This window comes from Microtus oregoni, unplaced genomic scaffold (assembly GCF_018167655.1).
Source record: "Microtus oregoni isolate MIOR12 unplaced genomic scaffold, Mior012 000022F_ref0000154, whole genome shotgun sequence".
Classification (NCBI taxonomy): Eukaryota; Metazoa; Chordata; class Mammalia; order Rodentia; family Cricetidae; genus Microtus; species Microtus oregoni.
In genome coordinates, this window is record NW_024543081.1 from 12,306,296 (window position 1) to 12,333,134 (window position 26,839).

At 49.8% G+C, this 26,839-nt stretch overlaps 1 protein-coding gene and 1 long non-coding RNA gene across 3 annotated transcripts in view; one reads left to right on the forward strand and one right to left on the reverse strand.

Annotated features, from left to right (window-relative positions):
- The window catches only part of Cacng2 (calcium voltage-gated channel auxiliary subunit gamma 2), a 128,432-nt gene extending 119,654 nt beyond the window's left edge, over nucleotides 1-8,778 (reverse strand). Inside the window, exons 1-2 of one of the 2 annotated variants that reach the window (XM_041671824.1) lie at nucleotides 7,612-8,778; nucleotides 7,204-7,349 (exon numbers count right to left, since the gene is read on the reverse strand). In XM_041671824.1, the coding sequence (XP_041527758.1) occupies nucleotides 7,204-7,345 (142 nt within the window). In that variant the 5' untranslated portion in view covers nucleotides 7,346-7,349; nucleotides 7,612-8,778. Of the gene's footprint in view, nucleotides 1-7,203 lie in introns of both variants that reach the window. The other variant, XM_041671823.1, reaches the window with a different exon arrangement.
- A 75-nt stretch (nucleotides 8,779-8,853) lies between these two features.
- The window catches only part of LOC121461073, a 32,913-nt gene continuing 14,927 nt past the window's right edge, over nucleotides 8,854-26,839 (forward strand). Inside the window, exons 1-2 of the long non-coding RNA XR_005976151.1 lie at nucleotides 8,854-8,988; nucleotides 22,509-22,570. This is a non-coding gene — a long non-coding RNA (uncharacterized LOC121461073). The remainder of the gene's footprint in view (nucleotides 8,989-22,508; nucleotides 22,571-26,839) is intronic.

Below are 26,839 nucleotides of genomic sequence, written 5' to 3' on the forward strand. Positions count from 1 at the left end.
AGCTTGCTTCCTCTGATTCCGAGGCACATATTTTAAGTGTCAAGGTCACAAAAATTAGAACAGTTTTCTCTTTCTTCCTCTCTCTTCAACTTGTATGTATGGGTGTATCCGTGTGTGTATACATATATGTGGACATCAGGGGTCAAGTTTAGGTGTTATTCTTCAGGTGACACTCAACTAATTTGGGGGGGGGGCAGTGTCTCTAAGTGGCCTGGAGCTTGTTGAGTGGCTATACTGGCTAGCCAACGAATTCCCAGGATCCACCCATCTCTATACCCCTTGTACAGGGATTCCAAGTACTCACCACTGTGCCTGACTTGTGTGTGTGTGTGTGTGTGTGTGTGTGTGTGTGTATGTGTGTATGATATGCATGCCTTGGTGCAGGTTTGGAAGTCAAAGGACATCCTCAATGTCAATCTTTGCTTTCTACCTTGTTTGAGGCAGGATCTCTCTCACTGTTTGATGCTGTGTAGATCAGTCTAACTGGCCTTGGAGCTTCCAGGGATTCTCCACTTTCTGCCTCACTGTAGGAGCCTTGGGATTACAGATATGCTGCTCTACCCAGCTTTACATGGGCTCCGGGAATTCGAACTCAGGCCTTCATGCTTGTATGACAAGCACTTTACCAGTCAAGCTATCTCTCTAGCACATACCCAATTTTTAGTATGGGACTGGAGGTTGCTTCTGTGGCAAGCACCGTACTGAGCCAAATTTCCAGATCCCCAATTCTATTTGATAAACACCACAGACCCTCAAATGAACATACTGAAGATCCAAGTCTCCTACACTCAGCCTGTGTGCCACCCTTTCGAGCCACTAATTCAGGTTCAACCAATACACACCCACAGGCTGGAGTTGTTGAATTCGACTCTAAGGACCCTGATTTCAGTGAATTTTAACGATACTGCTCCCTAGGAGGTCCCCAGATTCCTGGCCTTGTAGTTGGAATTTCATAAAGGGTCATCAAAGTTTGAACCAGCGAAGGGATTGCCCTATGTGTGGTTGCAAAGTAACCTGGATATTTAAAATGCAAGTTTCATTCAAATATGGGGTTCAGTCAAAAGAATTAGTGAAGATAAAAAAAGAGCCATTGGCCTTTTTAAATTTTAAAAGCATTATTTTTGTTTAGAGACAGGGTCTCACACTGTGGTTGAGGTCATCCTGGAACTCGCTATGTAGCCCAGGCTTATCTCAAACTTGTGACAATCCTCCTGCCTCGGCCTCCTGAATTCTGAGCTCACTGAGCTCACCACACCATGCCCTGATATTCTGATAACACTGGAAACTTCTCAGCAGCCTGGGTCGACGTTCCCAAGTTCTCCCTGATGCCGCAGCTCTTGCCACAGCATTCCATGACAGGCTCTGTAGGTGGCGGGGAAGTGGAAATGGAGTCTTTCTCCGGGGTGCCCATGCTCTGCTCCCTCCTCTGGTCCTTGTTTCTTCCCAAGTCCCACTTTGAGTACAGCTCTTCGCTGCCCTCCCTTTCATGGCAGCCCCGCCTCCCCTTCCCCCTCCTTTCACTCACTCCCTGTCTTCTGCTCATTATTTATTTTGGAGTGCCAAAAAGGACATTCCCCCTTTGCCACTCACTCAGAGACCCACCCCTGGGTGATCGGAAGGGGCTGCTGCTCTGTGCCCCCTTCCCTTATAGCTGGTGCTGGTTATTTATTTATTCACTGACAAGGATAGGTTGACATTCCGCACTGTTGCTATCACTGTGCGTACAGTGAGCAGACAAGATAAACACCTCTGCCCTCCTGGAGCTGGTGGTCTAGTGGCAGGAAAGAGATACGGTTGCAAGAAAAGGTGCCACAGCGGATGGGACAGCAGTAAGTACTCAGTCAGCACGAAACAAGTACGGGAGGGGGTTAGGTTTAGGAGGAAATAGGAATTGTTGACTGAAATTTCAAACAAGATGGTTGAGGACAAGGGGGACAGCTGTCCTCCCAGATGGCGTGTTCTTCCCTTCCTTACCCCACGGAGTCACTGAAACCCTAACCCCCAACCTTTCTTGCAATGGGGGTAATGATACATCCTGCTTTTGTAGGAAAGGAAAGAGAGATTGGGATGGGCTTGATGGCCCCAAATGCCACAGCTCATTAGGTTGAAATGAATCCATAAAGTGAACCTGTTTCACAGGGTTACAAACATTTCTCCTTCTAACACCAAGCGCCCTCTGAAAACTCCATGATGTACAGGGGCTGTAGAGTTGGGTATTTCCTGCAGCTTGCCATAAACCATGGAATGGCCATGCCAAGGACACCTCCGAAGTGAAAGGTCCCACAGAAGATTCCCGGTTGGCCAGGCTTGGAGTCCTCTGATGGGAATTGGTCATCACAATCCCCTAGGCTCAATCTAGCATTTAAGAAAGAGGGGGTGGATTACAGTTATGTCCTCCTGAAAGGGGCAGGGTAAGCACATTGGCAGAGAGTCAAATTGTCAGACCTCAGGCCTCCTTCTACTCATGCTGGCTCAACGAGTCTCCATCTGATGCAGATAAAATAGAGCGTGTTACAGGCAGTGACCATGCACCATAGCCAAAGTGCAGGCCCAGAGCTTTACGTGGTTCTCACAAGTGCATAAAGCATAAAAAAAGAGGAGAGCCCTATGGGTCACAGGGGCCTGAATGCAAGTTCTGGCTCAGCCACTTTCTGCCATGGGACCCTGGTACATGGTCCCCTTCTCCCATTCACCTGGGAAGCAGAAGCAAGTCAGAGAGCATGGGGGCAGGGAGCTGTGAGGTGCAGCCAGCAGAGTCAGGCTTGGCTAGTGCTAAGGATGCTAAACCACTGGGGCTCCTTTCTAGCAAGGCCTTTGGTGCGGCGGGTGTTGTTGTTGTTGCAGGGCCTTTAGATGAACTACATGGGAGTTTTCCCCAAAGAACAGAAGACTCTGAAGGTGCTAGGTAGGGATGGTATATTGTCATGCCCATGGTCTGCCCAGCGGTCCTTGCTCTTGAAATTGCCAAGAGACACTTGGATTGCGATCGTGGAAATGGAAGAAAGCCTGCTGCTCCCTTTCCCTTTCCTGTAGACCTTGTGTGGGCTATCTCCCCCTTCCCTTGACTTCCCTTGGCCCTCACTTTGGCCAATTAGAAACTGCACAACCCCGTAACAGAGTCCTTTGGCTTCTTTTATTTTATTATAGACTCATGACTCATTATTATTTTTTTTTAAAAAGAATTCCAGGAAGAAAAACCAAATCATTCTGATCTCTCTTGCACTCTCTCCATTCTAATAATGCTTGCATTCATTTTAATCATGTTAATAATCTCTGAATCAAGATGCTGATAAAGATTCTTATGCACCCACTGAGGGCAAAGTTCCTGGACTCTAGGAGCTAGAGAAAGTCAGGTTATCCCAGAAATAATACATTAATAGGGAGCAATGCACAGGCACCAAGAAGGCTCAGTTAAAGGCAAGAGTGTCCGGAAAGGCAGGCGGCCTCCCTTAGACCAAAAGCTCTATTCTTTCCCTCTGTAGAAACAGGAGTGCATGCTGAGAGGCCTGGAACATTTTGCCACCTTTAAGGCCAGCCGAGGACTATGCAGTTCTGAACTTAGAAAAGACAGTTAGGGACAGTGGAGGTGCTAGTCATTCCAAGAGAGTGAAGGTGCTAAAGAGACAGCAGAGGTGCCATGCACAAGCAGATGGGGGCACTACTGATGCTACAGGAGCTGGGAGGTTCGGCAGGGGGAAGGCACCAATTTGGACAGAGGGCAATAATTTTGTTCTTCCTTACAGTGACGTAAGGGGCAAGAAAAGAGGGACTGGGATGGGGGTGGTTTCTGCACCAACTCCTGGCTCCTCCTTTGCAGGGATGGAAGTCCTCTGGGGGAGACTGGAGTGGGGACAAAAGGGAGGCAGGAGCTAGAGAGGACCAACATGGTGAGTCTCTTGTCCCTGGAGATGATGCTTCCTCTGGGGTTACAGCTGAGGCTGACTCTCCAAGAGGGAAACCACTGTGGTCCAGAGATGCTGTACTTGGAGTAAACCATTCTTATGACCTTTTGCAGATTCGACTAAATTTTTTTTTCCCCTGAAAGAGTCAGTTCAGTTCCCCACTCCAGGACTCCTAAGAAAGCTTTCTGAACAATTTGAAGGCTTGTACCCAACACTCTGTATATGCCAATATCACACACAGCCCGCTCTCTTTCCCACCACAGGCTTGAATCCCGGTAAGGACACCCACCTGCCAGAGAGTTCAAGTTCACACAGAGAGAGTTTTCAGTTATCTGCTGAGGGGAAAATAAGGCCTGAGGTGTTTCCTTGATCTCCCTCCTTCCCCAGAGTGTGCCCTAACAGGTGGCCATGTCCCTTCTCATCCCTCCGCAGACTCATTAATTTCAAAAGCAGCCGCAGAGGCAAGGAACTATTTCCCAATTCTTTTCATGAAGAGGTAAAAGAAAATAACCAGCCCAGGAGACCACATACAAAACTCCTAATGGAAAGTAGAAAGCGAAAGAGACGAGAGGAGACCAGGCCCGCTTTGCAGCTGCGGTTATCGGCAGCCTCTCGGGGAGGAACTGAAAACCTGTTTGCCAGGTCTCCGGTGTGGGCACACAGCACAGTTCAAGATGGGACGGGGAAACCTATTTGAAGAGTCTACTTTCCCACCCCGGGTCCTGATTTGAAGAAGCAGAAGTACTGACGGCCCACTCCTCATCGAAGCTGACTCGGTTCTGACCACTCAGAGGCACAAACTTGTCAATACCAAAGAGCCATACACGCCAATTCACAGGAACCTGAGAACCTCAGTTTTTGAAAATACATGCAGTTTGAAAATCAGTACCTCCATCCACTTCCTGAGTGGCCAAGCTCTGGCTTCCTGAGGTAGTTCCAGGCCTGCGAAGTCCTAGGAAAAAAACTCCAGAAAGAGAAAGCCAGGCCAAACAAGGCCCCGAAACTCCCTAGCTCTTCCAAAGACATGTGTCTTGACTCCACGTGGGAAAAGGTTCTATTAACCCAGCCCTCCCATCACCGCCTGGAGGCAAGTGCCTGGTCTGGGCACCCGGGGAGGCCGCTGGGGACAGTGCCAAACCCACAGTTCCTGTGCGCATCACACAACTCTAGGGGAGTGTTGCAATTCTAACCCTTTATAGTCAATTGAGGAGGAAGAGAATGCAGTTGGGAGAGAAAGCTAAAGAGGGGTGCAGAGCTGCGGACACTGAACAGATGGGCTTCTAATGAAAATACTTAAGCTTTCTGATGCACAAGTGACCCAAAGCCGCCGCAAGTCTGCATGTCTACTGCAAATTATAAGATGTTTAACAGATCATAGTATTAAGGATCCGTCAATAAACCCCTGATTAAAAAAGTATATTTATACCAAGTCACCAATATCTGATTACATTTGCCCTAAAATAAAGACACAGATTGTTCTCTCATTTTTCTTGGCTGCAGATCTCTTATCCCTCTAACCAAAATCCAAGGAATGCAAACAACTGCCAGGATCGTGTCCCCAAAGCAGTCCTCATTCACTTCGCTCTCTTTCTCTTTCGGCATCAAAGCTTGCCATAAATGTTTAATTACATGGAAGCTGCCTTTCCACTGCAAATGACTGGCGCTGTGAAAGGCTTTTCATTTTTTAAGAGAGGCGGAATGCGTGTGTGTAAAACGGTCCCTATTAATTTCCTGATATTGACTCTCTGGCTGGGGACGAGCATGGAGTGCTCAGCAGAGAGCGTCTCTGCAGAATGTTAAAGGCAGGGCTTGGACTGAGAAAGGGTACCAAATGCAGTATGCGTCAAACAGACCATCGCTCAATGAAGTCACTTAGCTATTCAAAACATGTTCAGCCATCACTCAACCGTTTGCACCAAGAACACTGGGAGGGGGCATGTGATGTGAGCTCATTCCCAGGCTGGTGTTTGGCTCAGTATGGGTTAGGTCCCCAGGACCGCGTTAGTTTTACCCTCTCCCCCATTTGCTGGCCCCAACTCCCTGCAGCACCATCCCACGTTGAGCTTAACAAACAACCCTGCAGTGCTCACTTCCCGATGCTGCCTCCAAGGGCCTCCAGTCTTGATCCACATCAGTGGAACACACACGCGAGCCTCCTTCCACACAGGGGCATATGTGTCTCTCTGCTTGTCTTCCTATAGGTGGCTTGTGCACGCAGACAGATATAGCTATGCAAATGCATTCCTTCATATTAAAGTCTGTGGCTAAATTCAGCTTGTATGACCCGCAGAGTTTCCCTCCCTCCTCTTGTGTTTATTAATGTGTCCCAGAAGCACATGCCTCCTCCCTCATGCCCTAGACTCCCAGCCTTTACACCATGGGAGCCCCTTGGTCCATGGCACATGCAGCACACATGCCCCAATGACTCTGCAAGATCAAGGCCAACAGCTGGCACCCCCACCCCACGCTTTCCCATTCCCTCTCAACCTCTCCATGCCCTCGCCTCCTGCCTGCACAGTGCTGACTCGACTTGCTTTCGGATGACAGACATGTCACTCTGTGTGGAAGCAAATCGGCGCTCAGCCTAACCCGCAAGTGACCGCTGTTTATTAGAACTTGGGCTTGTTTCCTGGGAGAGACGCATGCATTTATAGACTTCGTAAATGTTAAACACACACATACACACAGAGCCAGCCACCTCGAATGATACGTGGGACTCATAGACATTACGAAATGCTCTTGAACTCGGTTTGAGCTCCTGGAATAATTAGAACCTACCAAATCAAGATTCTTAGAAACAACTAATTTCTTTTCAAAAAAAAAAAAAGATTTGCAGTTGGTGATGGGTCTGTAACTTTTGAGGAGTGAGGGGAAGAGGAAGAGCCTTTCCCAAATTCTTAATCGCAAAAAGCCAAGCCGCTCGCAGGGAAGGAATTGTTTTCCCTCCTCATAGGTGGCAAAGCTAGACTCAAAGGCAAACCTTAATGACTCCAAAGCAGCCGGAGCACATCTGACTCCACAGACAATCTCGTGTTTTCACCGTAGCATAGATCATTCCAACGAGGAGGTTTGGGAGGATGGGGGGGGGGGGAGCCAAAGAGTAGAGAGTGTGGGTTTTGCTTATTGATTTTCTTTCCTCTGAAACTAACCCAGCCAACCTTGATCTGCAGCGGCAGCGGCGGAGGGAGTGAAATGGGAAAATGGTGGAACGTGGAGGGGACTTATTTGGAGTCGGGTGGGGAGGGGGAGTGCGGAGGGGAGGGGCGGCGCGGAAAGGGGGAGGAGGTAAGAAATCAAATACCTTCGAGGCAGCAGGTCCTCCATAATCCGGAATGGGTCATAACTTCCTCGTTCTTTTTGCTGGTTTCATTCTCACTGACACTTTTGGTCTTGCAAACCCCTCTGGAGTACAGCCAATAGTCGGTTCCCACAGCGATGGTCATCAAGCTGAAGGCAGCGAAAGCACCAACGGTGGTTAAAAGCATTTGAACACCTCGATCAAACAGCCCCATAATTCTTCATTATATAAACACCCAACCGATTTCTGGTTCTCAGGAGCGTGTGTGTGAGGGTGCGAATGGTAATTCCACTACTAATATAATGGATATATGTGTGAATAGAGAATATGGAGAGATATAAAAAAAGGGAGATAAGAAAGCTCACGGAAAAGTGTGTAAATTATAAAGATCACACGGGAAGAGAGGCTTGCCTTTTGAGATCAAAAAACTGTTCCAGTTGCAGCGATATTTTTTTTAAAAAAGGAAAATAAATAAAAAGACACCCCCCACCCCCCCAAGTGAGATGCCTTAATCTCTTTTCCTAAAATTCTGGTCTCCAGTTTCCATATGTGATCGCTAATTTGGAGATGGCTTCCACAGCGCGCCAGGAAACAGTCGAATTCTCAACACCATCTCTCATGGTCCGGACCTAGACAGTTAGAGACTGGGAGAGCCGGGAAGCAACCTTCGGTCTTCGTTCGCGGCTCTGCGGCCTGCGCCATGAAAATCCGTGGCTTCGCCAGTTCTCTTCCTTGGGGAGGGAGGGGGTTCTCGGGGTGCCTCCGTTTCAGAGGAGACTGCCCAGTCTTCTGCAAGCCCTCGAGCTCAGCTGCACCGGTGCAGGGGTCTCGCCTCCCATGGTTGTGCCCCGGCGGCAGCGGCGGCGGCGGCGGCGGCGGCAGCAGGGCTGGCGGGCGCGGCGGCGGCGGCGGCAGGACGAGCAGCCGCGGTTATTGTTGTTGGCGGCTGGGGTAGTGTCGGCGAAGTGGGGGAGGGAGGGGGTTTCTCCCGGAGAATCGAGGCGGGGTTCCCTCCCCCGATCCGCAAAGCTCCTTGGAAGCCAGCGAGTGAGCGAGCGATGGGGCGCGCGAGCCGGCGTCTTGCAGCAGGCAGGCCCGCCCGCCTCCCCCGCTCGCCGCCGCGCAGCCCCGGGCCAGGCGCTCCTAGCTACAGCATCGCAGAGCTGCTGAAACGGACAGCTCTCCCCGGCCGGGCGCTCCCACCTACTGCATCGCCGTGGTGCTGAACTGGACAGCTCCCCGCGACCGGGCGCTCTCACCTACAGCATCTCCGCGGTGCTGGACTGGACAGCTCTCAGAGCAGGAGCGCCCACCTACTGCGTCGCCGTGGTGCTGAACTGGACAGCTCCCCACTCTGTGCGCTCCCTGAGCTCTGTAGCCCGCCAGGAGTGGGGCCTGGGCCAAGGGGCCTCTGTCCTCCAGGGACGGGCCAGGCCAGGGCTGAGCGCAGGGCTGCCTGGCCTCCCCCGACTCCTGTTCCACAGTTCCGGAATGAGCGCTGGCCGGGGCCTCCTGGAGCTGAGAGGAAGGCGTAGCTGGCGATCTCTCTCTCTCTCTCTCTCTCTCTCTCTCTCTCTCTCTCTCTCTCTCTCTCTCCCTCTCTCTTGCTCTCTCTCCCTTTCTCTCCTCTTCCCTCCCCCCCCCCTCGGTGTTTCTTCCAGATCAGCTTCCTTCTCATTCCATCTCTATGTGCCCAGAGCTTCAAATACAGCCCTTCCAGTCAGACTGCCACAAAACTTCAATCAGCTGCTTTTCCGCCTGGAAGAGATGGACATACAACCTAGATGGGTAATTACAAACATAATCTCTATGTTCTTTTTTCCCTCCAATCAGGGGTTGCACAATGCTTTTTGGGAAGGGGAGGTTGTTTTATTTTATTGGTTGGATAGATATATCTCTTTCCTCATTCCCTTCTTGATCTCTGTGTCTTCCTGGCTAACGGGGGTGTGCATAACTCTATCTGTTACTCTGTAGTTTTCCGTGAAATTCTACATCTTACTTCTACAAGTAGACATTTTGGAAAGATTATTTATGTGAAAGAACGAGGGAAGGGTGACTGGTAACTGGGGCTCGGGCCATGATTCTCATCCCAAGGATAAAAATGTTTTCAGGAGATGTAAGTGAGTGTGGATCTTTCCAAGTCTCCCCCCGCCCGCCATTCATAAATGAGATTAAAGAGATGTTTTAAAATCATTTCTGCTATGAACAGGGAAAGACAGAAGCCTCCTCTTGCTCACCAGAACTGTGAGCTTGGGTTAATTCCTGTGCCACCTCTCCACCAGACTGTGTGTGCAACTTTTAATGCAACCCTGGAAATCGAAGCACTTCAGCAATGCTTCCAGCTGAGGATGACATGTTTTCTCTGACCAGTTTTGTGACTAAGTAAAAGGAGAACATATAAGGCAGGCTCGAGGGTGTGTCTTTCCTTTGGGGGAGGGACTAGAGAAAGCTGTTTCTCGAATGAGTCAGTTGAAGGGCGTAGAGAGACGCTTTGATTTCACAATTTGCTAATGCCACCCCTCCCCATTTCCTATTGAGATGATTTGCTCGATAATTTATCAGTGATCCAGAAATTAGGGGTGTACACAGGGGAGGGTTGAAGTTGAAATAGTTTCTTAAGGTGTGAAGCCCACTGCCTAACTTCTTCCTTGCACCTTCCAAGTCACAGGTAGAAACTGTCTGCTTTGCTGCCCTGCATAAAACTTCCTTTTTCTCCCAGTCTCTGCTCCCTTTTAGACCAGAAGGACCCTTCTGAGGACTGATAGCTGTCTTTCTGTTTTGGGGCAAGGGTCTTGGCATCTGGAGAACAGGACTCAGAGCTCTGAAACTGTACTAAGGGTTTTAGTGGAAGCTGAAGCTGGCTTTCAGGGGAAGAGTTCTCAGGGCTTCGTTTCCTGTCCTAGGAGGATAAGATTAGCAGTGGGAAAGAGGGAGGGATGGTCTGCTCATCCCAGGGGCAGTTCAGTCGTGGCTTGTGTAGATGTTTTTCTTGGGCTGCTATCCTTATACTTCTTGGTTGTGAGCCTAACCTTTAATGGCTGAGCCATCCTCCAGCCCCACTGGTCTGTTATCCTTAAGAAAAATGTGAAACACAGGTGTCAAGGCTCCTGAGATCACCTACGTCTTTTGAGGAGAGCAGCTGGGGAGAGATGCTTGGGTGTCCTTATATGTGTTTGAGAAGTTTCCCTTCATTGGTGCCTGTAACCTTGACTGCCTTTGACCTGCCCATGCATGGGGGGGGGAACAAAACACTAATCCATTGCCCTCTTCATCATCAACCCCTGAGTTCCTGCTCAAAAGGTACCCACAGCAGAAGCTCTGAAGCCTGTTTGCCTGCAGACTGCTAACCTCAGAACTGCTGACAGTGGTTGTAACATTCACAGCATTTGATTCATCTTCTGGCCCGATCGTCACCAGGAAAACAACAGGGGTGGAGAGGGGGAAGGGAAGCAGTCTTCACAGCCAGCATGGAGATAGCAGAGACTGCTGCAGCCAGAATGGGTCTGGGTACACAGCTTCACTGAGACTTGGGCATTTGTCATATTCTGTCCAAGTTGGCTTCCTGAGGATGTAGTTTCAGTGTCTGGAAAATGGGTATCTTGGTACCCATCCACTCTTTTCAGAAGCGTCCCAGCTATTCTCTACTTTTTGCTACTTGCCATATCGCTATGACTTTGGTCACACTGATCATACTTAACTGTGCTGTGACCTCTCATGGCCTCATAAGCTCTTGAGTCGTGGATCACAGTTAAGGCTTCAGAATCCAAGGAAGTTCTAGATCCATAGCAGACACTTGGTGAAGGATGCCCAAGCAGCTACAGTGTGGACTTCCTATGGCAGAAGAGAGGCGGACAGCCTGGTACAGATGCTTCTCGTTTCTCTGCCCCATTTTACACCCAAAGCGCTCTGTCTTCATCTTCTGCATCCTTCTTGTCTCACAGCCTCCCTGCCTTTACAAATGAGGTATATGCCATAGGGTCCTTCTGTAGGCCAGGAAAGGCCACCTGGGAGAGCTGGCCCTGCTCAGGCCCTATTTGCTGCTTGGGACGCACCAGGTACCTGCACTTAGTGGCCGCTGAGTGGATGTCTAGGGAGCAGCTTTGTGTGCCTGCAGTTTGTTACTTGGGAAGGGCTTAGAGGAAATTAGCTGAAATGCCACGGGCCTATTTTGAGCTGCCTCTTTGATGGAGTGGAAACAACATGGGATTTGGGCACAGCAGACCTGGCCTTGAAGTGCAAAGCTGCTGTTTCCTCGCTGTTTGACCTTGGACAGTTACTTAATCTCCCTGGAAACTTGTGTTTTCATTGATCAAGAACTGGGGGCACAAGCCTTATGCCATGGTCACCAGAGTTATATGTTAACAGCTATGACAAAGGCTGGCATTTATTGGATACTGACCCATGCTGAATCCCACAAACCTCCTAGGAAGGGGCATCACCTCACTCCAATTTACAGGTGTGGAAACAGAGCTGCCCAAGGATGCAAGTATCTAGTATCATTTTTTCAGACTCAGGGCACAACAGACCCTGGAGTCTAGTCCATCTCTGAGCGTTCTGAGGAAGGGCCTTGAATCAGGACTGTCTGCTTCTCAGCTGCAGTTTACAGAGAAACTTCTGGGTGCCCAGTGTGTTCACAATGATACCACACTCAGGTCAAGTAATTCTCAACTATGTGCTAAGAGCCTTTCCTTTAGGTGAGGTCACATCCCAAGCCCAAGGTCATATGTCAAGTAAGTGGGTCAGCAGAGATGCAGACACTTTGAAATGATTGACTGCCACTAACAAGTCCAAAGCTGATTCATTCGGTTTTTTGTTGTTTGTTTGATTTTGTTTTTTTGAGACAGGGTTTCTCTGTAGCTTTGGAACCTGTCCTGAAACTGTCTCATAGACCAGGCTGGCAACGAACTCACAGAGATCTGCCTGCCTCTGCCTCCCGAGTGCCGGGATTACGCTGCCCGGTTTATTTGTTGTTTTATCTGAACTCAAGCATCTACTGTGTGTTAGCGACTGTGCTGACTCCGGGCAAGTGGGGCAGTCTCTGCAAAGGTAAAGGGAAGGAGTCAGGCATAGCAGCCATGCTTGTGACCCCAGCACTCGGGAGGCAGAGGCAGGAGGATCATGGTGATTTTGAAGCCAGCTAGAGTTAGATAGTGAGCATGACAGAGAGACAGACAGGCAGGGAGGCACGTGTGCATGCTTGTGCGCGCGCGCGCGCGCACACACACACACACACACACACACACACACAGAGAGAGAGAGAGAGAGAGAGAGAGAGAGAGAGAGAGAGAGAGAGAGACAGAGAGAGAGAGACAGAGAGAGCAGGGTCAGAAGTAGTTAGGGCAAGATGGGAGTGTGTGGGGAACTGAGAAGAGAGAAGATTCCAGGCTGGGGAAATGGTTTGGATGTGTGAGAAGGGATGACTGGACAGTTACAAGGAAACAAAACAATGATAATGTATGGCTGATGCTGACACAATAATGGGACTTGGAGAAGAGGTCAGTGAAGAAGAAATAAAGGCACCAACCAAGCCTGGGGCAAGGGATAGCAAGGATAAGGTGGTTGGTCCCCATGCTGGTGATGAGGCAATCTGGGCCAGCATAGGGGAACTCTGGATGGGAGTGTGGTGGTCAGGAGCATCCGGGGAGAGTCAGGTGAGCACAGGGACCCACACTGAGGTGGGCGAGCATGAGGAAGGAGCAAGTATACATGGGTGTGGGGAGTGGAAAGATGAGACCTCTGCCTCTGTCACGGAGCTGGTTGCCATGTTCTGAGACCTCTCCACTCCACGCTCTCATTTTCTCTCTTCTCTGCATGCTAATTAATTAATTAGGGATGCAAATCATTCATTTGATTCCATTCTATTCCCAGCAGAACACAAATCTCATGAAGGCAGAGATTTTTATCCACTGGGTTCATGCTATATTTCCAACCCATAGAACACAGTCTAGCACATAGTAGGTATACACTAAAAGGGAATTCTTTCGCTGATGTAAAAATCCAGTGTGTGCTGTCTCTGGGTTCCACAATATGCTGAGGGGCTAGGGATAATGCAGAGATAAAGAACAAATCAAAGAACTTGACAAGTGACCTGGTAATCCAGGACACTGTGTTTGCCCGGAACAGTCATCGGACATGCTGTGTTTTCCTACTGTGGGCATATTCTTGTGGCACTCAATTTTGTACCTGGAATTCCAAGATTGCCTGGCACATGTTAGGTCTGCAATATGGGTTTGATGAGTGAATGAACAAAAGACAGACATTGCAAGCCCAGGGAGCAAGCATTTAGTTTTATCCTAACAGGGCTCAGAAGGCTTCTTGGTGACCAGAAGGCCAGAAGAAAATGTTCTAAGTGGTCAAGGGTGGGGAGGGGGAATCTTCAAGCAAGGCAATATGAGCAGACATCACAGAGGACAAACCAGTAGAAAGTGAGGTGCCCTTTGTTACAGGTACCCACTGGATTTATTGTTCTTGCTCGGGAAGAAGCTGGGAGGTGGGGCACAAGAGGTTGTGGAGCCAACTGCATCTGGCCTGGAATCCAGCTCTGCTATTTGCTGTGTGGCCCCATGCAGGGATTTAACCTTTCTGGGCTCAGCCTCATCTGTGAGGATGGGAATCGTGCCACCCCATCCTTTGTTCTTGCCATTTCCTCCTGAATGTGCAGTTCAGGGCTTGGCGTTGCTCACTCTCACCTCCAGGAAGGTGTGATCACTCACATACACAAGTGGCCACAGATAAAGAGGCCTGTTTTGTCTCCACTGCCATGAGGTTTTGCAGCCTGACACATTCTCACTAATGATCTGAGGTATCTGCCCCTGCCTTTCTTCTTTGGGTGTCAAATCCTGTCTCTTATCTGTTGTGAAAGCCCCAGCACCTAGAACTTGCCAGAGTATGGAGTTGCTGGGTGACAACTTTCTGGATGCCTGCAGTGGGTTGTGGTCACTGAGCAGGGAGCATGAGGCATTCAGAGGTCAAGAGATGAAGGGCCTAGCTTTGGCCACTGGGGTGTGTTGGGGGTAGCTGGGAAAGCTGTCATTCGTGGGACTTTTGAGGTGGGAAGGCCCAAGCAGAGCAGTTATTCAAGGCCTGGGAAAAGGAGATGGGCTGGAGAAAGGAAGTTCTCCCCAGCAAGCCTTGGGGTGCTGGGGCAATGGGCTACCAAGCTTATGCACTGGGGGTGTGATTTGTTCTGAGTCGGGGGACAGCAGGAAGCCGAGTTCTATGGAGGTGTCCATGACAAGAATCTCTGTAGGGAAGTTGCTTCTCTCCCGGGGAATGCCACCCCCAGCCAGAGCTATGAATCACAGCCTGAGGGCGGGTGTGGGATTCCCCACGAGCTGAGCCACCCATGAAAATCATGAAAGAAAATTAATAGCATGGTTACAGAGGAGAAAATTTCAAATCAAAAGGGCACACGATAGGGCAGGGCATGGCAGGGAGAGTGAAGGACCGGCAGAGCAGAAGCATGAGGGAGAAGGAGGAGCCATGGTGAGCAGAAAGACGCTGCATAGGAGAGTGGCCACTCAATGTGAAAAGGCAGCTGCCGCCACACCTGAGCACCTCAGTTTGATCCCCAGGATCCACATAGGGGAAAGAGAAACTGCTCCCACAGGAGACGAATCTGGGTGAGCAGACAGGGTTGTGTGGGGGGGAGACAGGGCTGGTCCTGAATGGTCTACTGACTAGTCACCCACCTCACAGGCTGAATTCTTTCTCTATCCTTCCTTCTGGGGGTTTCTAGATCCCATGCCAACCTCAGAGCCTTGCATCAGCATCCTCTGCCAGAGAGCTTCATCTTCAGGAGCTGGTTTATTCCCTAGTTCCTACAGGTACAGAGAACAACCACACAGCAAAAGCTGACCCCACTGGCTCCTCATCCCCACTCGACTCCAGCCTTTTGCAGCACCTCACTTCCCGCAAGCGTTTATTTCCTTAGTTCTGGTGTTGGCTTCAGAGCTGAGCTGTGTGACTGCTAGGATCTCTGCCTTTTATAAAGTGTCTGGTACACAGTAGGTGCTCAATAAACACACACGGAATCAGTGGCAAAGCCCAAGGGTCTGTAAGGAGGGAAATGGAGGCTTGAACATCATGAGAGAAGGAAGGGGTGATGACCGGCGGGGCCGGTAGGTCTGCCTGAGGAAGGTGTCTCTGGAACTATCAGGAAGGCTTCAGCACTATTGGAGCAGTGTGAAGCTTACCTAGGGGCAAGGAAGAAAGACTTGAGATGATCTTGCCAATGAATCATGCCAGAAATCATGAAGATGGTGACTTCTAGGGAGGCAGGGCTGACTATCACGTGGGCTGGGGAGGGGTCCCTAAGAATCAGATCCCAGTCTTGATGCCCGCTAGCAATGAGGGCCCAGGAAGGTGACAACTTCTCACCCTGCCTGAAAATGAGGCAGCGACGCCTGCCTGGAGGTACTTGTTCTGATAATTAAATAAAATATCGCACAAACGCACTCACAGTCCTCCCGTGGTAAGCCCTGAATAAATATTAGCTTCATGTTAAGCTCCCATTGGCAGTGTGCGCTTTGAATAAAACGCAAAAGTGGGAAAGATGTGGTCCCTGCTCAGGAGGCGCACAGTCAAGCGTCACTCGGCATGATGTGGGAGACAGGATGTGGGTGAGGGAAAGAGGAGGGAGGCCTGGCCCCGCGTCCTCTCAGAGGGTGCGAAACTCCACTCGGGGCTCTATCCAGAAAGGATTTTGAGGAACTGGTAACCGCAAGCCAGATGACGGCGTAGGAAGCCGAAGGGGCCCCTACCAGAAGGATTTTTAGGCAAAGGGACCTGAGGTGAAGTGATAATGGGTCGAAAAAACCAAAGTTGGTGGAGCACATCCGTACATGAGGCAGTGGGTGTCTGCCTCCCGGACAGACCTTCCCAGAGGCGGATGCTAAGCAATCGACCACACACCCCGCAGCTGTGAGAGTGGCGAGTGGGTGGGAGCTACAGATCGTTTTATTTCCCCAATGTGCCAGGAGGGACTCGGGGTAGGAGGAGGGGAGAACAGGCAAGAGAGGCCGTGGATGCAGCCTGGTATCTACTGTGTGCCAAGCTCAAAGAGGCCCGAGAAGGAACAAGACTAACTGAGGTCCTCGGTGCACAGTGGGGAAGGCTTCCTGGAGGAGGTGTCCTTGACCCCACTTCCAAACGAATGGAAAATGCACAGCCTTGTTCTGCCTCTTGGAAGCCAGCTTCCCCGACTCTGCAGGCTTAAAGGGCCTAAATCACATGTGGGGTTGATGGGTCTCAGAGTGTGGCAGAGATCCTTCCGCGGGTGTGAGGACCGAGGTACTGATATCACGCAGAGATATAGATCTGCATCAGTCTGCATCCCTAGGGTTGAGCGCTTCCTGAATCCCTGCTGCTTGTGCGCTCCTCAGCCATGGGAGGCCTAGACACAGGCTCTGTGAGAGTCAGTCTTCACTGTCAGCTTGGTCAGAGTTAGAATCAGCGAGGTCAAGGCATACCTGTGAGCACACTGCGAGCAGCTGAGGGGGGAGGGGCCCACCGTGAATGTGGGCAGTTGCATTCCACGGGCTGAGGGCTTGGATAGAATAAGAGGGAAGCTGGGAAAGCCAAGGCAGGACCGACCTCCTTCTTTCCCTACTTCCTGATCCTTGGCATTTGAATAAGCCGTTGTTTCACCTCTTACGGCCAGGATGGAGAGGTTCAGTGGTCACATCTTTCCTCCTTGATGGACTGAAACTGTGAGCAAACAAACCTTTCTCCCCTTTGGCTGTTTTGGGTCATTTGGATACCGTGAAGAGAGAATAAAGAATGTGCATCATAGGGGAGGCATTCACGGCTTCTCCCTGCTGTGTGCTGGCTCATGCGGAGGGTTAATCCCTTGTCTGCGGCTGACACAGCTTTTTAGACGTGTGACCAAGGTCCCTGAGGGCTTTGGAGTACCTCGTGGCCTAGTGCAGGTTCTTATATCCCCCAGGTCAAGGTCAATGAATGGGCTTCAGAATGTCACTTCCTACAAACAACTCCCTCTGCTGTGACCGCAGGTCTCAGACCAGGGGGCGCTTGGGACACACCTAGGCTCATTCTACCACTTTCTCTTCTCATTGCATCCTAGGTGACCCAGCTCAGGCTCCTAGGTATCGAGTCCTTGTTTCTGGTATCATCTGGTATCATCATATGGCCTTTGTAGTTTTTTAAAACAGGATCTCATGTAGCCTAGGCTAGCCTCAAAGTTGCTATGCAGCCAAGGATAACCTTCACACACACACACACACACACACACACACACACACACACACAGTCAGACTTTATTTTATATGTATAGGTGTTCTGTCTGCATGTATGTCTGTCTGTGCACCCCATGTGTGTAAAGTCCTGAAGAGGGCTTAGAGCTCTTGGGATTGGAGTTACAGATAGATGTCAGCTGCCATATGGGTGCTAGGAATTGAACCCAGTTCCTCTGGAAGAGCAGCCAGTGCTCTTAAACACTGAGCCATCTCTCTAGCCTCTTAACCTTAAATTTATAATTCTAATTCTCCTGCCTTCATCTCCCAAGGACTGGGATTACAGGCGTGTACCACCACATCCAATTTTTGGAGGTGCTGGTGGTAAAACCCAGAGCTTTATGCACACCGGGCAAGCACTCTGCCCGAGACACATCCTTACCCCTGGCCTTGGCGTCTTTCAGGACTTCAGCAGAGCAGACCTCCATAGAGACAGCACTGGTCTTCAAAGGGCAGGGCAAGAGGAGGAGCAGAAAGGCATGTCACAGCAAACCCTCTTCCAGACAGAGCCCGTTGACAGTTCTTAGCAGATCACTTGCTGAGCATGGACTGTGCGCCAGGACTGCACCCTTCGCAATGCTTGAGCATCTTTAAACTTCACCACAAACCCTTCTGGGAAGTTCTGTCATGTTGTTCACTTTGCAGACGCACAGGTCAAAGCACAGAGATGTTAGGCAGTGTGCCCTAGGTCACACAGCTAGGATGAGAGAGTTAAGATTCCAGCCCTGAGCCAGGTGGTGCCTTTAATTGCAGCACTCAGGAAGAAGTAGAGGCAGGTGGATCTTTGTGAGTTTGAGGCCAGCTTGGACTACAGAGAGAGTTCCAGGACAGTCAGAGTTACACAGAGAAATCTTGCTTAGGAGTGGTGGTGTGGAGATTCCAGCCTCGAGTTTCTCCTGCTGTGGGACTCCATATTTGGGAATCACCTATTGCGTCCTGGGTATGTTCTTCTCTCCTGCTATGAAAACCTTGGGATGGGAGGGGATTGAGGCTCAGGGGAGGGAACATACCAAGCCAAATAAGCATCAAATGTTAGATCTCTAGTCTGCATATTGTTCTCTGCCTGTCTGGAAGTGTTGACCACTACACAGGGTTCCAGAGTGTGGAGAGGCTGTGTGAACCACCTGCCCTTCCTCTTCTGCCCTGTGAACTGAGCCCATGTCTTCCTCCCTGGGCTGGGCTCTGGTGCTTAGCCAAGGCTGGCCCTATTCTAAGGGCATTCTGTCAACCTTGATGGGGCGGGTAGTGGATGGAACTACTTTGGGACTGAGCCCCAAAGGCTTGTGGGAAGGTACTTCTTCATCCAAGAGTGCCACTTTCTTCATCAGGGCAATAGAAAGGTATGACTGTCTGGTTCAGTAGGGGTTAATTATAGAAAGCTCCAGGACTGTGATGTTGAGAGGGTCCTCCCGGGAGGACAGAGGGTGCTCCAGGGAGGACAGAGGCTGCAGTGTCCCCCTCCTCCCCCCAGCTCTTTAGACGTAGCTGTAGATTCTGATCTCATGCCATCACACCCAACCTGCTCTTCTCAGAAGCCAGCCCCTAACAGAGGTCAGGCACACCCTGCTTCCTCTGTGTCAGGAACCTTTCACAGACCCCTTGGTTTACCAACTGGCTCAAGCCTGCAGGCGTGTCCCTCTCCACCCTCTGCTGCCCTCTCTTCCTGCTCGTCACCTCCTCCCTGCAGTCACATCTCCCTCGTGTCTCTTTCATGTCCCTTCTGGTGACTGTGTTTCTACTCGTGCACAGTCACAAAGCACACTTCAGAGCGGCGGCCGTGGAGCCAACCTCACAGACCCACACTTGTCAATGGGGCTTCATCTCTCTCCCCCCATTCACGCAGCCACAGCAGGGGGCCCCTCTCCAGGCCTGCAGCATTCTCAGGCCCCGTCTTAAGATGGCAGTACTTCGCCTTTCCCAGGGATGAGTGCTCTGACTTCTCCATCGAATCTTTTCTCACCGACAGCCATTCGCTTTATCTCCAGCTGCTCTAAATATTCTTGTACACGCTTTCTCCAATGAGAGCTTTCATCCCTACCAACTACAGTTCCAGTAGTGGGGTTACTCAATGGAAGGGCACACACACACACACACACACACACACACACACACACACACACATATTCTTATGTTAGACCATGTTGTCAGAGTGCTCACTAGAAAACCTTGTAACACCTCCCTGCTCTCTCCAGCAATTTCAGGGCCACCTGTTCTCCTTCAGCCTCTACAGCATCAGGGTGTTCCCATCATTTCGGATTTCTACTGAGTGAGGCAGACCACGTGAAATCTCAGAATCCCTAAGATTCCAATTTCTGGTAAAAACGTGATCATCTTTAATAGGTTGACTGACCACTTAGCTGCATGCCATGTCCCGCCTAGCCTTGTCTTTGTCCAGCTCTAACCCTCCTTGTATGCCTTGAGTGAGTAGCTGCTCTTTACACGCGTAGGCATTAACTTTCTGTGTGACAACTGAGTTGCAAATAGTCTTAGGCGCAAAGCGCTTGTTTTTGTACTGATTTTACAGGTGACATCTATTGTCATAAAAATAATGCTTGTGTAATGAAATCTTTTTACTTTGAAAGTAATTAATTTATTGGGGGCGGTGACAAGGGGCAGAGGAGGGCGTGGGAGGACCTGCTCTATAGCTTTCCATCTTACTGACAAGAGACAGGTTCTGCTCTGAGTCAGAAACTGAACATTTTGGGCTAGGCTGGGTGGTCATTCAGCTCCAGGGATCCTCCTAGCTCTGATTGCCACCTCTGGGATTAGGAATATGTGTGGCCACACCCGGCTCTTATGTGGGTGCTGGGAATTTAACTCAGGTTCTCATGCCTGCACAATAAGCGCTCCTACCTGCTGAGTCAGCTCCCCAGCCCTGTGTCTTTCTTTTGAAACATGACTATTTTTTGATACCCGAGACTATATTTTTTTGCCATCTCCTACATTTTCTTTCAAGATATCTATTGCTTTTAAAAAAATGTTTTTGGCTGTTAGCTCTCCAGTCCTCTTGGGGCTTGCGTGTATAATGTAACATGAGGTTTAACTCGCTTCCGAAAGATAGCGGCTTGAACAGGCATCATTAATAAACAATGTCTCCTTTCCCACTGGATCGGAGCAGCGGCTCTGCTGTGTGTCTGAGGCTCCTGAGCGCTCAGCTCTAGCTCTGGGCTGTCTCCGTCCTGCTCTGTGAGCCACTTCCTCATTCACACCCCTCAGGCCGGATACAACAGGACTTCATTTGTCCTGGCGGCCAGCAAGCCATGCCGTCCATGGATATTTCTTTTCCGTGGGCTCTAGCTGCACCTGGTTATTCCTTCTTTGACACAAACCTGCAGTGATCATATTCAGCTGTGTCTGAGTTCTCACAGTCTTCTGGTGTCTAAGATGGATCGAGCTTTCTGTCAGGGAGCAAAGGTGTCTGGAATGTTCTTGCTGCTCGTTCCTCTCCTCAGTTCCTCTCATCCTCTACCCCAGAGCTGTAGCTGTTCAGCTAGTGCTTCTCACCCTTCCTAATGCTGTGACCCTTTAATACAGCTCTGATGTAGGTGGGTCTTCTATCTATCTGTTGTTTTCATTGGTTAATTAATAAAGAAAACTGCTTGGTCTGATAGGTCAGAACATAGGTAGGTGGGGAAGACAGAACAGAATGCTGGGAGGAAGAAGGCAGTGAGACAGATGATATAGCTCTCCTCTCCAAGATGAATGTACTTTGTGGGAGCCTAGGCAGTTTGGATGCTCAACTTACTAGACCTGGATGGAGGTGGGGGTTCCTTGGACTTCCCACAGGACAGGGAACCCTGATTGCTTTTCAGGCTGAGGGGGGGGGACTTAATTGGGGGAGGGGGAGGGAAATGGGAGGCGGTGGCGGGGAAGAGACAGAAATCTTTAATAAATAAATAAATTAAATAAAAAAGATCCTTCCTGGTAAGCCCACCTTGTGGTGCTACACAGATTATTAGAAATGGGTTAATCAAGTTGTGAGAATTAGCCAATAAGAGGCTAGAACTAATGGGCCAGGCAGTGTTTAAAAGAATGCAGTTTCCATGTAATTATTTTGGGTGTAAAGCTAGCCGGGTGGTGGGAAGTGGCCCGCCGCTCCTATTACTACATGTGGTGCTTAAAAGAATACAGTTTGTGTGTTGTTATTTCCAGGGCTAAGCTAGCCGTGCAGGAGCCAGGCGGCCGGGAGCAGAGCAAGATGAAAAGCAGGTCCACAGCTCCATCTACACAGCTCCTCGTGTTGTGGGGACCCCCAAGCGTAAAATTATTTCATTGCCACTTCATAACTGTAATTTTGCTACTGTTAGGAATCACAAATATCCAACAAGTTGTAATTATCTGATATGTGACCCCAAAGGGTCACGACCCACAAGTTGAGTGCCACGGTATGAAACAGCAGCCCAAAGTAGCCAGTGGGTAAATGGCCACAGGGTGGACCAGCCTACAAAACAGAGACGTCTGAGGTGCTGAGAGCTAGAAGCATGTCACTCCGGAGCTTCGAACTCCCCACATGGGCTAACCTGTCCCTAAGGTCCTTAGATACAGAGATGGCTCAGGCAGACATAGGTCAGGTTCAGGTTATGATGATGGTCCTGTGTTCTTTATTTTTTTTGGTGTGATAAAAATATTGTGGTTATGTTTTAAAAAGAGCCCCCAGCTGGGCATGGTTGTACACACCTGTGATTCCAGTACTGATGAGGCTGAGGCAGGAGGATCTCAAGTTCTAGGCTAGCCTGGGCTAAATAATGAGATTCTTCTCCCGAAATTCAAAGCAAATTAAGCCAACAGACAAAAATCCCTCTCTTTATTTTAGGGAAACTTAGCAGAATGTACAAATATATGATTACGGCCGGGTGGTGGTGGCACACACCTTTAATCCCAGCACTTGAGAGGCAGAGGCAGGTGGATCTCTGTGAGTTTGAGGCCAGCCTGGTCTACAAGAGCTAGTTCCAGGATAGGTACCAAAGCAACATAGAAATCCTGTCTCGAAAAACAAAAATAACAACAATAAACAAACAAAAAGATATGATTATGATACTTGAAATCTGTTTCTAGATCGCCTGAGTGACAAAAAAATGGGTGAAAGTCCAGATGAAGATCATCCTGGGGACTTGGTGGTGAGTTAGCAGGGGTCTATTGTGCCTTCCCTATCTTAGTGCATGCCAGAGATAGCCCATATTTAAAAAGCTTTAGGGCTGGGGATGTAGCTCAGTTGATAGAGTGCTTGCCTACTATGCACAAGGCTCCAGCTTCAATCCCTAGCAGCGTGTAAACCACGTGTGGTAAAACACACCTGCAATCTTAGCTCTGGATGGAGGCAGGAGGATCAAGAGTTCAAGGTCTTCCTTGGCTACGTGAGGAGTTTGAGGCCAGCCTGGGCTATGTGAGGCCCTGTCTCAAAAGCAAACAAAAAAGTTGACATATGCACACAGGGGCCAGTGAAATGACTCGGCAGCTCTAAAGATGCTTGGTGTCGAGCCTGTGAACCTGAGTTCAATCTCCCTGGAGCCCACATAGTGGAAGGAAAGAGCTGATTCCTCCACACTGTCTTCTTTTTTTTTTTAAATTTATTTATTTATTAAAGATTTCTGTCTCTTCCCTGCCACCGCCTCCCATTTCCCTCCCCCTCCCCCAATCAAGTCCCCCTCCCTCGTCAGCCCAAAGAGCAATCAGGGTTCCCTGTCCTGTGGGAAGTCCAAGGACCACTCACCTCCATCCAGGTCTAGTAAGGTGAGCATCCAAACTGCCTAGGCTCCCACAAAGCCAGTACGTGCAGTAAGATCAAAAACCCAGTGCCATTGTTCTTGACTTCTCATCAGTCCTCATTGTCCGCTATGTTCAGCGAGTCCGGTTTTATCCCAGGCTTTTTCAGACCCAGGCCAGCTGGCCTTGGTGAGTTCCCAATAGAACATCCCCATTGTCTCAGTCCACACTGTCTTCTGACCTTCACAAATAGGGTGTGGCACGCGCACGCGCACACACACACACACACACACACACACACACACACAGGACTGCAATATTTCTAGGCTTTGTTGGACTTGCCTTACTTCCAGTCATTTATCAGATCCTCAAAATTGGCCCCTGAGGGGGGCAATTTCACAGATGAGAAGAGCTAGGCCCATGGGGTCTGGTTCCCGCTCCGGGCCATGGTGAGTGAGTGGCACAGATTTCTGGCGCCTCAACCCTTGCCACTACCACTCATCACCACCCCATCCTATCCCTGAGCCTGGAACTGCAGCATTGCCCGTAGAGGGTCGTTTCTGATTGCAGGGTGGTGCCGGGATGAGAGCCAGATGCTGGAGTGAGAATGGACTCCCAGAAGTCCATAGGCTGGAAACAATGTGCAAAAAAAATGGTGGGGCTCAGAGGAAGGCATTAGAAGGTATGGGACTGAATGTTTTTCTCACAGGAGTGGGGAAGCTCTCTTGAGAGTTTGGCCCTTGTTTCTTCTGCCACTCCTGCACTGATAGGCTTTTCGAATGCCTCCCATGTGGGATATTGGCTCCCAAGCAGCCCAACCCTAAACAAGACCTCTCTCCTTTGTAAATGATCTCACCTCTCGTAGTGTGCCACAGTAGCTGGCAAGTAGACTGCGTCATGTAAGAAGTAGAAGGAGGGGAAGGTGAGAAGGCCATCTAGCTGAGACCGGAGGGAAGATGAGGAGGCAGTGTGGGGACCTGGGGCGATGCTCAGGTGTGTGTGTGTGAATCCCAGGTGCAGACTTGGAACCAGGAAGCAGTGAGTTTGTAGGGCAGAGCTGCGTGGAGTGCTGAGGGGTGGCACACAGCCCCGGCCACGCTGAGAACCGTGGGAAGATGTCACAGGTTAAAAATGTAAAAATGTGAACCAAGACATCTTAGTAAGATGCTGACGATTGATTGGATTTATAAGCCCAGAATTGTTTAAATACATTCCTCTTCATTTTGCCATGCTAAATTCATCTACAACAGGGAGTAATTTAATTCTGACACTAAATTAACTGCTCTTTGCCTCTTCGCAAGGCCACACGCTTTTGGTTTTTCTTTCTTTTTTTGCATAACTTAATTCAATTTTTCGGCTCTTGCCACATTTTCTTCAGCTCCTACGCACTTTTGAGGGCGGTTATAGCATTATTATCTTATTATTAGTCACTAACTGGGGATAATCCACTTTTCCAATTGATGTATGCCGCTTTAAAACTCCCGCCCCACAGGCAGTGATGGCAGGAGGGTTAGCAAGTTCTGAGAGCTGGCGGAGACACGACTGTGACCAGAGAGGCTGACCTCAGGGCTGCAGTGACCTGTAGCCAGGCTTCAGAGAAACATCAGGAGGCAGATTGTCAAGGTCGCTGGCCTGGTCAACCGCTTGCCTCAAACTCACGTTGTGTGTGCTTAACACGTGACACGGTTCCTGGTACTCTGTAGCTGTCACAAGTTTGCTTCTGCTGGTGTCGAGCTCAATGGTTGCATGGATAGACCCTCTGCATACAAGCTATGAGAATGCCTTGCAGGAAGGCTGCCCCAAGTGCCACAAATCTGGAGAGGTGGCAAGGCACTTAGCCTGCCACTTGGGATGGCCACTGAGGATGAGTGAGGCTTGGGCGGAAGCCGTTATTGAGTTCACTTAAGGAAGAATTGGCTCCGCACCTGCATGTCGGAATAAAGAGAGACGAGGTCAGAATACTCAATGGACTCAAAGGAGAATCAATGAAGTACAGTATGTTCCAGCAACTACCCGGGAAGGACAGGCTGTGTGTGGTCGAGCGTCTCTGGCCTCTTTGTCAGCTACTTTTCTCCTACTTGTTGACAGTGTTGGGCAAGCTTTGGGGACACAGCTCAGAATGAGAGGAGGGGAGGAAACAGACAAGAGTCCCCGCTTCTGGCTCAGGAGGAGTCTTGGGGTGTGGGGGCCCTGTGGGTGCTGTGGGAGGAGGAGGGACAGAAAGGTGGTTTATAAGGAGCACATGGCATTTGGGGAGTGTGGCTATGCAGCCTGAGTTGTTTGGGACCCAGAGGCTACTAGACTGTGATTCCTGAGTGACTGTCCCTCTCTTTGGCCTGCGTTACCTGGGTCCTGGCTTTCCAGAGTCAGGGGGACAGAGGAGCTGGAGGCTGGGTGCACTGTTTGGATAAGCTGGTAGATTGGCTAAAGACTTAGTGAAAAGTCAATAATTTAGATGTAAGAACCTGTTTTTGGGGTTCCGGCAATGCAGCTCGGTTGATAGAACACTCACCTAGCATGCATGAAGCCTTGGGTTCAACCCCTAACACTCCATCAACCAAGCATGATAGTGCCTGCCTGTGATCCCAGCACTCAGGAGACTGAGGCAGGACAACAAGAAGTTCATGACCATCTTTGCAGAGGGACTTAAGGGCTAGCTTGAGCTACATGAGACAATGCCTTTAAAGTTTTGTTGCTTTGCTTTTTGTTTTTGTTTGTTTTTTGGACTTAAGTCTTAGGTAAAAAGTCAGAAGTGATCAGTATTAGAGCCATTTGGACTGGCTCCTTCCTTCATTGGATGTATTAGGTCTGAGCTAGATGCCAGAATTCTAATGGTCACTTGTCCACCTCTCTGGGTCATTTTTGTGTGGGGACAGAAAATGGAAGGGAGGGCATTGGGGGCAGAGGTGGCTCTTTCTGTGAGTGACAACAGAAGCTTGAAAGCACCTGTCATCTAGAACCTTGGATTCTGTGGCTTCCTTACGCATGCAAACCTGTAATAAAGCTCAATTTATGTGTTGGGCACATAAGAGATTAACAACTAATAATAAAAGAGACAATGGCGTGTAATGAAAGTTATGGGAACATATCTTTCCCTCCCTCCCTCAAAATGTCTTACTGTACCACACTGATGAAATTGGTGTGGACAACAACAGGGTCCGGGACAAGGAGAGGCTGTGGGATGTGGAGACACTCAGAGGAGAGGCTTAAAACCCAAAGAGCGGTCTGTGGCAGAGAACAATTCAGTGGGCCTCAAATCTAGGGCATTCTGGTTAAAAGACCACGTGACTATTTCCTCGCTGCTTGTGTTCAGGGTGCAGCTGTTCTTCCTGATTGTCAGTGAGGCTGGGAGCACCTTACCACACAGGGTGGTCTGGGAATTTCTCTCTTCCTTTTGTGACCGGAGACTGAATCTAGAATCGTATTGACTCATGTTAAGCAAGTGCTCACCCGTTCCCAGGCATCTTTTTGCTTTTTATTCTGAGACAAGGTCTCACTAAGTTTCCCAAGCTGGCCTTCAGCTTGTCTGTTTGTTTGTTTTCCTGTGGGATATGGAATCTGTCTCCTTGCATTTGCTAGGGATCCCTCCACCCCAGAGCCACCTCCGTGGGCTCTAAGTGACGCAGGAAATCACTCAGGTACTTTATCTGGTGAAGCAGCATCCCTCTTACCTGGTGACTATT